Below are 13,732 nucleotides of genomic sequence, written 5' to 3'. Positions count from 1 at the left end.
GAATTGTGCTTGCTGGTTTATGTAGAGCAGTTATGTGATGCCAGCTGAGAGCTGTGTATGGCCTGAAGTGCAGTGGGAGGAAACATGGCATCCTTTTCTTTTCTATTGATTGTTTTCACTGCACACCTTTATCCCTCCACCCTTCCAAAGAAGACTCCAGCTCCCCATCGTTACCTTCTTCACACCCACTGACTAGGACCTCTACTGCATTCCTTTGTCCACCTAAATTAAATTCCACCCTAATGAGCCCATGTTTCCTACCACTCCCTTGCCTGGGTGCTGCTCCGACATCTCAAGCCAGAAGTACAGGTCGAGGTGGTGGCATGGCTTACGGAGCAGGTGGAGACCTGGCAGCCCTGCTGCACACAACAGCAAGTGCCAATTATCTCATCTGGCCATAATCATTGCACTGTAGCTCAGGTAAAAACCTGTATGCAGGCACAAAGTCAGGAGCTGTTGCTGAGGTGTTTGGTTTGGTCAAACCTCTTTGGTTTGACCTGTACAAGTATCATCATCAGTTTCCAAGCTTTAGGAACCTCTGCTATGGAGACATCTTTGATTTTTCCTGTATGAATGAAGTTCAGTATGGCTGCTTCTTATCAGAAGTTGTTGACCAGAACTTCTAACCATAATCTTAAGAGCATCCCAACCTTACAAGTTGCTGGGCTAGTACTGTTATTTCCCAGCAGAGTTCAGGGGGGTCTACTTGAGCCAACATAATGTGGTGGATTTGCTGTTCCTTTGCCAGTGGATGCCTGAGGTTTGTCAGCTGTGCTGGGATCACTTTCCACATTAAACAAACGGAGGAAGGATTAGAAAAAAAGTAAAGGAAAGCTTAAGAAGCTTGGAGAGATTCAAAGAAATGGAACAATAACATGTTTAATAGCTAATTCCAATTCTGGTTTGGCTTTAAGGTAGCTCCAGCCTTCCAGTCTGCTAGCAGCCTTCCTAAGTTCTCTGCCAGGATGAGTCACAACTCCTGGAGCTGGGATCCAGTCCTTTAGACAAGCCATCTTTAAAGGTCTGTTTACCTTTCCCAGATGATAATGAATTGGAGTAAGAATTGCTTGATGTTTCCCTCCTCTTAAAGCAGGGCTTTTGATGAATATAAATTCACTTGTGAGAGCTTCTCACATCTCTCAGTCCTGATGCAATCCGAGTACCCCTGGGATCCCATTTGGTGTAGTTTCATGCTGTTGTGCAGATAGATGCCTTTGGAATACCCCTCCCTGCTGGGCTGTCTCAACTAGTTGGCTAGGAATGCAAAACAAGCAATAACCAGAGCCCTGGTCTGACTGTAAACCATTATTTACCTGGTAGGAATGAGATTTTCTGCTGACTGAGAAGGTGAATTAAGAAACTTAGCTGTGTAACCCTAGTATGTAATTCATGGCAAAAATTGAAATCCATGTATGGTTGCACTTGCTTATGTTTCTGTAGCCTGTCTTATAGCACTTGAGAGAATGGATGTGAGGACAAATCTAGCAATTGTAGGAGACTGCATCTAGGAACACAGAAGGGAATGGACCTTAACTTGGCTGCTACAAGTGGACAGCATCACAACTTTGTTGCTAAGTGAGGCACTTCAAAGGATTGCCAGTGTGTTTTGTGTTTTATTGGCAAAGACACAGGCTTTCCTGGATATCAGCTCATGTGTTTCTCAATGGTAGACTTTTTTCCTCTGAAAAGCTGTTCAGGCAAGTACTGCAAGGCCCCAGTTGCATGACACGATGGTCATAACTGATTGCCTGTGCTCAGAAGAAGGCTGGTCAGATGGAGAAACAGCAATGTGCCTGGCAATTATGAATAAACTCTGAATGTAGCTCTGCATAAGGGAGCTCATAGATTTGCCACTATATCAGAGGGACATCTGATTGTTGTGCAGACGTTAGACACTGAACCATTGTGAACACAGCTGAATTAGGGTATTGTAACGTAGGACTTCTCTTGCTTTATTTTTAGCATACAGCTATTGCATCACTGCCCAGCCGATATGGACAAAGACCATTCAGTGAGTCTTTTCTTCTTGTTTGCTCGTTGAACTAAAGGTTTTCATGTTTTCTTTCCAGTATCAAATTGCTGCAAGGAATAGTTCAAGCCAGCAACCAGGGAAAGTGTTTGGATGCTCAAAGTAAGTATGCTCATGTGTTTCTATGTGTTTGTCACAGTGCTTGTGACTGAGAAAGCACTCAAGAATTTGTGTTTGATGTCTGGAAGGCAGTAGCTAGATACATTTGGTATCAATAAGAAGCAGTGTTCCTTTGCGATATCCTTGACTGCATAATTAACATTAAAGTCATCAGGAATTATTCATGAAACAAATGAAAGCTGAACTAGGTGCAACAGTCTTTTTGGAAATAATTTGGAGTTTTGACTGGAATAAGAAGAAAATGCTGACAGAAAGGAATGAAGAAAAAAAGCCAAACAGGTAGAAGACACACTGAAGGTGGATGATGAATCTAACTTCCATTTTGGAGCTTTGAGAAATACTGTTCTTGATGTTTTGTTAAATATTAGCTCTCCTGCACATTATTAGTGCTGCCTTCATAATGTTAAGAGGTGAAAAAGCAAACTACATGAAATGCCACTGTAGAGAATTAGTAATTAAAGCCAGATAGAGTTTGTAAAGTGCTGTCCCTTTTTAAATCTTCAACTATGGGCGTTTAAATCGCATCCCACCAGAGCTGGATGTTAAACTACCCTGCCTCCAGCTTTGGTATGTTTGAAATCTGCTCAGGGAGTGAGTCACCTGCGAGGCGTGGGGAGACCAGTGCTATCAGGAGAGGGGAGGCCCACAAGGTGGCAATGTTTAGAAGGCCTTCGCAAGGAAGCGCTGGAACAGCCCTGTGCTTCCCGCGGTTGCTATCCCTTGCTGCCCTTGGATCATTACTGCTGCATCAGCGCTGTTAAAAGAGAACTCTTCACTGTTGCCAAAATGAAGCATAAGATTCCCAGTAATAAACTTCCTATTTGAACATATTCACTATGGACAGTGCTTGTCGTTACTGTGCTGGGTACTGTATGTGCCTCTTGCTTTGGCAAGGAGCGTGCTGCAGCATCAGTGGTTTGCAGTACAGTGTGGGGTGCTTTTATCCATAGCTAGTGCTGAAAACTGCGTGTAGTGCTTAAAATATGTGCAGCACTGAAATAATGCTAGGACTGTATGATGAAGAACTTCTGTTTTTAAACATGCCATGGCATTTCTGCTAATGCTTGAAAATCTGTTATAGTGTCTAAATGCTAACTTTGGATGTAGGAGCATCTGGGTTTGCTGTGTTATTTTGTAGTTAAAAGTAAAAAGGGTTGTCTGTGCTATTTTAAAGGCTTGTTTCACAGTGAAACTCAGGGGTTTGCTCCAAGTTATTTAATGCCCTGGGGGAAAAAGGGGGGGAGAGAGGAGGAAACCCACCTAAATATGTTTGCAGAAAGATTTCTCTAGACATGTGATAGGCATGAGAAATTATTCAGGGTAGGTTCCATGGGAAATACAAGAATTGCATGTGTTCACTGGCACAGACAGAGGTAAGAAGAGACTGACACTGGGAGGGGGAGAGATAAGTGAGGAGCCAGAGTTCAGACTCATCAAGTTGCAAGAGATGGCTTCTTTTCACAGCAATTAGAAGATAGGCAGGGCTCAAGTGTACCTCGAGAGTCTCAGAACAACAGTCTATAATTTAGAGCTGAAAGAGGCTTGTATGCCTCAAGGATGAAGCAACAGCTCTAGGCTACAGGAGACATCTAAGTGCAAGAACTAGGAAAATGTAAGGTCCTCCCTCTGTGGACACGCTCTTTCCTATGAAGGTATTGCAGATGGAAGTGCAGCAGGACAGTGCCCTGTTCTGAGCCACTGCAGGTTTCAACTACCGCTTTCTACTCTTGCACAGAGTAGTTGTCACTGGTTGAAGTCAAGCTTTGTCACTGTGGTTATACTGGCATTGTCATGAGTACTTTGAAACAACAGGAAATCTAAAGAAAACTGTGAGCATTAAGATAGTGCACAGCCACAAAATAGACATTTATAAAACCAGACTGCATCCTACCTGTCTAATAGAAACTTATCTGACATGTGCAGATTTCCTGCAACAAGCAACCCTCTCTGTGAGGCAACAGCTTTGCAGTGTATTCCCTGTGGATTTCTGCTTACTGTGTAGCTTTTCCTCTCCAAATTCCTTAGTCGTCATGGCCTATTATATGTCAAAATAAAGATCTAGTTATCAGCCTTCTAATACCAGAGATTCATTATATTGCTGGAGAATTAGCTAAGCGATTGCAATCGCAAAAGTCAGATTCATGTAGCGTGCTATTACATACTAGTCTTCATTTGGGAAACCTTCCAGTTGGTTTCAATGTCTTTCAGCCTATCAGATGGGTGTATTTTTTCATGAAGTTGTTATATGGAAAACAGCATGAGGAAAGGATGTTGAAGCATCCAAGGAATCTTGGAGTTCTCACATTAGGTGCCCTCGTGTGAGATGCAGATAAAAGGAGTTTTGGCAGTTACAATTCCTTGTTTGATATATTACCACTAAAATAATTGCAATACACCCTAACATTAGAAAGCATGTCTGGTTTCTAGTGGGACATTAGCTCAGGAATCACTTGTTACACTGCAATAACTTTGAGATAGGGGAAGAGAAAAACAATATATTAAAAATGTGCATATACTTGTATATATATACACATGTATATAAAGTGTGGTTGTGTGATGAATGACTAATTAATGAAGTGCTCTGGGGATATTGAACAAAAAAGCCTATAATAAGTTTTCCTCTTCCCTGCACATAAATAAATGTTCTCTGGTCATTCATGATAAAGATGCATATAGTTACTTAAACCAGGCAGACTAAAGAAGTCTTTCCTCTCGCTTCTTTCTCCCTACCCCCCAGCACCAGCACTGGTGCAGGATAAAATACTCCCTCTAGATAAGTGCATTTTGTTTCCTACTCACTTCCCCAATGCTTATTTCTCCAGACTGGTCCCCATAACGTCCATCAAAGACCACCTGATATCTTAGGGGTGCTTTGTATCATCATCCAAAAGACTGGAGGAACACGAAATAGGTGAACTTCTGGGCTGAGCAGGGTGCTTCAAAAGCATTTTTATTCTGTGGAATCATTACAAGGTCCTCCAAAATGTAGTGGAGGACATCTGTTTAGTAGTCAGTCCTGCACAGGACACAGCTGCTTTATAGCTGGTTTTGATCCAGCATGAGATCTAAATCCTGAACCTAAGAGAGCAAAGTTAACCAAAGTGGAATGTTCGTTTATGGCTGCGCGTTCACAGCCCTGTTCCCTTCTTAACTTATGAACCGAGTAGCTTGGACAGCCTTTTATGGTGCTCTCTGAAAATATTCAGGCCTTTGGGGTGATATTTATTTTTTCAGTGCCCAATACCGAAAGTTATCCCACAGGAGCTCAGCAAAGCAGTTGATTCACCAGGAGCATAACTTTGCTTTTCAAAAAGATATGTGGTTTTGTTTAGTTAATAATGAGATACTTTCCAACACAGAAGCTGTCAATAGCACTGATGTACATTCACAGTTACAAAAACACATAGCCCTGTTGTTGGGGTTTTTATTAAATACAAACCTCGTTTTCTGCTACAATGAGGAAAAGACACTGTTTTCATGCCACTAATACCTTTTGTGCTCTAAATGTTAGAAGCCCTTTTTTCATACACAAGATGACTGTTCAGAGGTTACAAAATGGTGTTACTTTATGCCATGACTGTTGAACCCATGACAATATGCAATAACATAAAAATAGAATTATACCCTTGTTTCTATTTGTCTTTTGTTGTCTTCTGCATTTTGCCTGTCAATGGTGCTTCATTTAAATGTCAGAGAATGTTTATTAAAGGATGATTCAAGTAATGATTTGAGTTTTGCTCCAGCAGCCAAAACCAACTTTTTTTTTTCTTAAGGACCTTAAAAATATTAAACTTCGTCAGATACGTCAAGTATTTGTAGTACATCCAGATGCTATAAAAATAACTGTGCCATTTTTCAAAGCAGTTTCTGGATTTTATACACACAATCTTGTAAAAGTGAGCAGGACCTACCCTGATTCTGTGTATTCATCCTGAGTTTGTTGTCAGGTTGGATGTGATAGGAAAACGGAGGGCTTTTTTTTCTGCTAGTCTGTCTTGCATGTCTGCCTGTAATAATGACTGAGCGTGATCACTTGCTGATCACTTTAATGTCCAAAAGGTGCTGAAAGCAAAATGGTAAGTAGCCCTAGGTTTCATCTAGGGAAGGAAAGGCAGAGGCAGGAGTGATGGAGAAAGGAAGGCAGGTGGAGGAGTGTCAAAAGAAGATGTGAAGAGAAGGTTGAGCTGGCACATTGATGACCCTCAAGTGCTGCTGAAGAATATGACAAAGACCTCAGTTGAAATCAAAATGCTGTTGCAGATAAGGTGGGAGACATGTGGAGCTCTGAGTTCCATGGTTATGTTCTCATTGGCACTTTCTCTATAAAATACACGTGCCTCTGTCCTGTGGTGTGGTAGGCACTGCATAGCTTACCTGGCCTCCTCTGCAATTCTTCTGCTAAAATCTGTACCTGCACATTGTGTTAAGATACGGAGCTGTGGTGCTCAGGGCCTCCAGCAGCAGAGTAAAATCCAGGGGGTGGACTGGTTCCCAAAAGCCCACTGTGCCTGCTAAGAGCCCAAGAGTAATTAAGGGTTTGAAAGAGCTCATTCAAATATTGCACTTTATTTTAAGGAGAGGAGTTTGGCTGGGTTTTTTGAGGCTTTTTTTCTGGGTTTGTTGGTTTGGGATTTTTATCCTTAACCCAAATATCGACATTTTCCAATATTTCTTTGCAATCACTGAGGCTGGAAACTTCGTTTTTCATTAGCTGACTGCTGGAATTCTTGTATAATTAAGTTGCTGCATGATCTTCAGCTTCCAGAAAATCCTACATACTGAGTCACAGTAAAGTGCGAGTTGCTGGCAATGCACAGCATGCTACTGAGGTCAGGTGGCAGCAACGCACACTTAATTTTATAAGTTGTCATTACAGTAGAAATTTTACCTATAATAATGGCTTCTTCAGCCTTCTTAGAGACTTGTTTAGCCTTAAGAAGATTGTGGGAAGGCCACTGTTGTGCGTACCGCTGTTGCATTACAATACGCGGTGGTAATATTAGAGGTTTTTGGTGTCTTGGGACCTAGTAATTTGTTGTCCTTGATAGCTTTCCCCTGTTGTTAATTCAGGGCTTGTCCTCAAGCCCAAATGTTGTAATCACGTGTGCAGTCTTGCATATTTGTTCCTACCTGAGCCTGGAGCAGGCACAGAAACAGGTATGTGGTGGGAGGCACTTATACGTGGGCAAAGCGGATGGCAGCTGGCTTGAGCCTTAAAAGCCTCAGCTGGAAATTTGCAACCAAAGTGTGCATAGCTGTAGACCCACTTAACAAATCTTCTCTGAGTGATTAGATAGGCCAGGTACATGTCATGGCTACCATTTGGAGTGCAGGGTGACAGTTTTACTTTTCTATGACTACCTGCTCCTCATAGAAGGAAGCTGGCAGTGCCCCCACCTTTAGGTTTATGCAGTGGCTTCCATGAGAGCTTCATCCTCTTACAAGAGGCCTGGATTTGGCTCACCACTAATGACCTGAGCAGGCTGCATGGGATAAACACCTCCTGAACAACACTATAGAAAAGACCCTTACATTATATTATAGGTTTTCAAAAGAATAGCTAGTTCTTGTCTTGTGTCTGTATAAAAGAAACATATTGACAGTGCTTATGTGTTTTCAGACTTGGTCTGATTTCATAGCTGGGATCATTTTTGTCTAATATAAGAGGCTTCGTGTAATCACTCTTTTACAGCTTATGTTTGACAAGTGGGTCATTGCTTAATGGAAGCAAGTAAATCCAGCTGTTTATCTTTTCAGTAAGATCATGCGCTTTGCTTGCTCTTATCTGCTAAGAATGGAGATGTGTACATTTTTAATGCCCCTTCCCCCCCCCCCCCCCATTTTAGAGCAGGGGTGTGAGCTTTATATTGCTTTTTTGTAACATAATGAATTTAAATGAAGTCGTGTTAGTACTTCAGCTGCTGTCACATTTGATCCACAAATTTATGGAAGCAGTTGTGGTATTATTAATTTAATTACTAGGTGTGTTTTTTAAAAGGTTGGTAATTTCGCTTTATAAGGAAAACTTACTGTTGTACAGGGCTTGCAAGATTCCTTGCTTCCTCATTTCTCCTTCCCAAGTTGCTGTTGTATTGCTGTTGGCAGATGAACTCTCCACTAAGGCAGGCCAACTGTAGCTTTCTCCCAGCTAGCCTCGCCACTTATGCCTAATCAAGGACATTGGCTGGCTAATTTGAAATGTCAGGATTTCAGAAAGTGCTTGTAAGCTTTCTTTTCTAGGTGCTAGTATTTAAACAAAGCACTTGCAGCACTAGATCAATAAATGGCTCAAAGTATTCATGGAAGCTTGGTCCGATATGATAAATTCCAAAGGTCCTCTTAGGGAATGCCTGTCAGTGAGAAGCTTCTTGACGCAGTTTGCAAATATTCCTTTTATTCAGAGCACTAATATAAGAGTAACATGGCTAAAGCTATCTGAAAATAATTTTTCCTTTTTATCTGAAGGCTATTTTATTAATACTTAGGATAAATATGATTATAATGAACATTGATTTGTAAAAAGTCTCTTTTCCATCAATAACTGAGAAAACCGAACCTTTAAGATTAGTAAGAGTATTGTGTAAAGTAGCAATTAAATTGTTCTTAAGAGCAGTTTCTTGCTCCCAAACACTCTAGCATTTGTAAATAGCAAATATTACTTACAAGTGTGTTACAGGTCTAAACAACTAACAGCAAGTTAAAAAGTGTATGCATAAGAAATTATCAGAAAGTACTTCACGTGCTTCAGAGAGGGCTTCACATGCTTGCATTTGGCCTGTAAGGAGCCTGAAATAACTAAGAACAAGTCTATTTGAATGGTAAGACAAATCTTTGTTAAAAAATTGAGTACTACATACATTTGTTCTAGCCCAAAGAGGAAGCACTCCTTGATTTCTCTGTGAGCTAGAGACAGAACTGCAACCCAGTTCTGTGGAGGTGCCTGAGGGATTCCTGCTCTTTAGTATGGTAATGGTGGCCATCAATGTGTCACACAAGGTGTGCAAAAGCTGGGTGTTAGAGAGTCCTTAAATACAGGTGTCCTTTTTTGGGATGGCTTCGTGTGAATGTGCATGCACCTTAGCAGGCAAGTACTTGTACTACTACCTGCTACTATGCTCTTCTCAGCCTGGATCAAATGAGGTGCAATTAGCTAATGACAGTCTGTTAGCTGGACAATAGGTATGCTGGGGACTTTGACGGAAGGAAGGAAGCTCATCTGACCCAGGTTCTCTGCAGGTGGCTGATGAAGGAAAGTGGAAATGGCCCTGACCTACAAAGGATTATGTCTGACAAAGGAAGGGTGGGACAGAATGGGGGAAAAAACAATGGGGAAACCTCAGGTGTGCAAGCAATTTTGAGATAAAAGGGAGGAGGTGCTCATCTAGTTGTAGCAATGGAAAAAAAGGGGTAGGATTTTCTTGGCTAGAGAGCTGGAAATACTGCATAGATCAGAAAGCTAAACCATGGAAGATAAGATGGGGACCCACCAGAGTGGTACTGAGGGTGAAGCTTGCACAGACTGGTGACAGTGTTTCTGGGAAGCTGGTTGTAACAGCAGGGCTTGTTTCTGTGCTTGTAAAACGAGTAAATAACCCACATAAAAAGCAGTTACCAAGAGAAGGGGCAGGCAGCGTAAAGACAAAAAAGCACAGTACTTTCTGTGTAACTTCTTGGCATTCCCCAGTTTGATGGGCATGTGTGACATGTTTGCTTTGTAAGAGAATGATTTGTAGCACGCTATAGAGACCTGAGCAAAATATGTAGCATTTTGCATCAAGGCACCAGATTCTTGGGCCAGGGTTTGCAATCATGGAAACAAGCACTACGGAATGATTTTGCAGTGTGATTTTGATCCTGGTCAGGCACAAATGTACTCTGTATTTCTTCCACATTAACTAGAGTATGGAATAATGTTTATGTTGGCTTTTCACTGGGTTTGGTAGGACAGACACTTAAAGGTTTTCTGGGGCTGTAATGATCCAGCCCTTTCTGTTGGCTGGTTGAAGCATCAAACTTAATTGATCATCTGCTGGAACCACTACTGTCTCATGCCAGCCTCCTCTCTGCCTTTTTAACAGTGGAAAGCATCTTGGACAAGTTGGTAAATATTGACAAATGTTCCTTGTGATGGATTATAAACCCTGCGCAAGCTTCACGTATGCGGTATCAGTAATGCTGATATCAGAAAAGGTGCAACACTGCATGCTGAAAAGATCTTAGTCAATAATCGTTCCAAAGCATTTAAACTTCTCCTTCTTGTTTTATATGCAGGTATCAGATAGTCATGTGGAGCATTAAATTGATCGGATAACATGTACAAATAAAATGGCTATCAGCATCACAACTCTTGCTGTGCAAGAGAAGCAGACAACCCAAGTGTTGTTAGTAACTATTTTTTAATTCTTAGTATATAATATCAATATCAAGTTTTCAGCAGAGTAATGTAAGAAGTTATATTGGTAGTTATCACCTACCAATAAAGGTATCCCTTTAGCGTAAGATACAGCTATATCAGATTTTCATGTTGGAAACTTCTTCCCTTGGCAAAGGGTACTGCAAAGCTTCTCCTTTGTCCTTCCCCATGCCCCACTCTTGCCTTTATGAAATAGATCATTAGACTGAAATGCCTTCAAAAGGTGGCATTTTGCTGATATTTTTAGTATAAAACAGTAAGAAGGAACATCAGAGAGGTAGATTGTCTAATCCTACCCTATTCTGTCATCTTTCTGTATTTTTTTCCAGACACCCTTTTTAGCCCCAGGAAAGCCAAAGATTCCTCAGCAGCTGAAAGTATATAAAGAAATGCTAGACTTTTCACACACACGCACTTCAAAACCCTTCCTGATTCTACCATTTATAACTTGTTTCTTTGGCTTTGTTTAGGATATGAATGTCTGAAGCTCTGACTTTTTTCAACGGTCACAGTCATAAGCAGTTGAAAATCCCAAATCTCTCTTCTGCAACACTAATCTTGCTTTCATTTAATTAGGCTATGGCTTTTCATAGTCTTCATATCTAAACTCTGATAAAATAAGCCTAGAAAGCTAGTTAACACCTCAATGAAAATGAAAGTGGTGATGGTAAATCCAGAGCAGCTCCAGCCAAATAATTACAGGTAAACATATGTGAGTGAGCAATGAGTCAGCCTCCTGCCCCAATTCCTTTCAATTGGCATTAAAAGCAGAGTGAGACAGAGCGACTCCAAGCATTTATTGATCACAGCCTCCATTTACAGGTTTTCAAATGAAAGCAGCTCCCCAAGGTGTGCCTGAAACTCTGCAATTGCCATGTGGGTATCAATGAACACAAATGTAATGGACACTCAAGAATTCCAAGTTTTGGTTTGGTCTGGAGTTAATGGAAGTAAAAATTTCTCCTCTTTAGAACTGTCCTTTATCAGGTGCTTCCTGCTCTCACTGGAGATTTTGTTATGTAGGAAGTGCTGGATTAAAAAGTTTTGGGTATTCAGTGTGAATTTCTTAAGTTTTAAGTACGGAGTCCTTTGATGTACTGAGGAGTGCTTCTTTCTAAATTCTAGGAATTTGGGGGAGGGTTTTTTTATTTTAAAGCTGCTAGATTTAACAAAACCCTGAAAAGGGCTGGATTTAATGAATGTCCATTAAACCTATGTATTAATTTTAATCTAACAAATAATATTTAAAGTGTATAACTGGTCTTAAAAGACCTCTTCTATTCAAGGCTTCTGAAGTCCTGTTTCTGTGAACGAAAAGATCCTGGTTTTGTAGATAGTGTTTGAATCTTGAAATAATCCTCCGATTTCTATTTGATTTCTACAGTAACTATAAAAGGTAATTGCTGCCTTTTTAAAGAAAAATACCCACAGGCTTTGGCTGCTCAAGACCTCTTCCCTGTAGTGAGGAATTCACACACTAATGGTCAGATTGGATTTGTAGCTTATTAGGCTAAATTTTCAAGAGTGCTTAGCTGACAAAGATCCTGAGTCTTGTTTTACTCTTCCTCACAGGCACAGAGCAACTCTTAAAATATTAAATGTGACCTCTGAAATATAAATATGTCCATATATTTAAAAATAGACTTAAATTACCTCATAGGGATGTGGTTCGCACACATTGTGTAACTGGGACAGCCTCCTCTTTCTTTCTCTTTATCTGCCTCTCTCCAGGGAAGGCAAATAATCAAGATTTTGCTTAAAGTGGCAACACCAGAATCCCCAAGGGTGGGAAGCTCATTCTTTGTCTGCAGGATGTCTGGAGTGATAAGTAGCTGTTTTATTAAAACCCATGCGGCGCTTTTTTGTCCTGACAAAATTATCATTTGCTGTTTGGTATGGTGTGTTTAAATGCAAGGTACCCTAAAATTTAAGGCACAAAATGAAGCAATGGGATGGAGGTGGGAGAAGTTACTTAGTGCTGTGTAAGCAAAAAAAAAACCTCTATAAAGTTGTAACTTTGAATTTTCACTTGAAGTGGTTTTATGCCACAGTGGGACCTTTCCTTTGGTCTGATTGATGCAGTTGACAGTATGTCAGTCAAATGGGAAATATGAGTTCTTTTGTATAACACAGGTCAGCTTGAAACTTCTCATATATCACATCATATCTGATATGTGTTCACTGTGTGAGTAACGCTGCTGCTAATTCCTTTATGAATGTCTCTTTGTAGTATGTTATCGCAAGTTAGAACTGTGCACTAATTTAGGCTGGCACAAGCCAGTGCTCTCTAATAAACATGCAGTAGCAAATGCCTCATTTGTACTTCCTGTAGATAACATGCAAATCTGGATCTCCTGAGTCTTTTGTTCTTAATTTGCTAAATGAAACTTTTATTCATGGTGTATACTACCAAAAATTAGGCTGATTCTGATGCAGTCTAAGTATGCTCATGGTTATATCCATCTTGCTGTATCTACTTATGCTAGGAATAACGTATGTCTGTACCTTAATGAACTGGGGCTTCCTCGAACAAGCAACGTGTGCCCAAGACTTAACACAGTAATTTCTTGCAGCTCTTCCCAAACTCTTTTTCTGATTTGCTCTTTTTCAAATCTAGATACTGTTAGCCAAGTCCTTCAGGGAAAGCCTGTTTCTGAATGAGTGTCTGATAAATATACTCTTGTGTGCGAGAAATAACTTTGATTTTGCTCTACAGAGTGTAAATCTGTTGCTTTGCAGAATTCTGTAAATCTTCACCCTGATAAAGGAAGACTATGAGAGTGGTTAAAGTAGAAAAGCAGACTACATTGATCAGGACTGCTGCTTTACAAAAGCTGTTGCTACCTTCTAGGTGTTTGCTTGCCTGAAATCCAGTTTTCTTGTTCTCTTTCCCAGAGGAAAAACTGCAGTTGTGACAGGAGTGTTCATGAAGCTCCTCTGAAAAGCGCAGTATCTGGGTCAAAATTATCCAAGCAGTGGGGAATTTCTGCAATCGTTAATTGTATTTATACTTTAGTTATGTCACATAGAAACGTCCCTAAAACTTTGGGGTTTTTTTAATCTTCTGACAAATATATCTCTACTGCAGCCATCACCTCTGTTTTCAGAAGCTGTGCATTGGTCAACCCTTATCAGTTTTAAAATGCTCATAATTTATTTCTACACTAGCT

At 40.6% G+C, this 13,732-nt stretch overlaps 1 protein-coding gene across 2 annotated transcripts in view; it reads left to right on the top strand.

Moving 5' to 3' along the window:
* MAPRE2 (microtubule associated protein RP/EB family member 2) overlaps positions 1-13,732 on the top strand; it is a 102,986-nt gene that overhangs the window by 25,354 nt on the left and 63,900 nt on the right. For both annotated transcript variants that reach the window (XM_061448560.1, XM_061448558.1), the window contains exon 2: positions 2,070-2,131. Coding sequence is in view for 1 of the 2 variants with exons in the window: in XM_061448558.1 (XP_061304542.1) it covers positions 2,070-2,131 (62 nt within the window). In the remaining variant the exon portion in view is untranslated. The remainder of the gene's footprint in view (positions 1-2,069; positions 2,132-13,732) is intronic.

The sequence above is a fragment of the Pezoporus flaviventris genome, unplaced genomic scaffold, assembly GCF_033815535.1.
Source record: "Pezoporus flaviventris isolate CSIRO_AGI_PZ_B2104156 unplaced genomic scaffold, CSIRO_AGI_Pfla_v1 ptg000007l, whole genome shotgun sequence".
Taxonomy (NCBI): Eukaryota; Metazoa; Chordata; class Aves; order Psittaciformes; family Psittacidae; genus Pezoporus; species Pezoporus flaviventris.
This window is presented reverse-complemented; position numbering and strand designations above follow the sequence as displayed.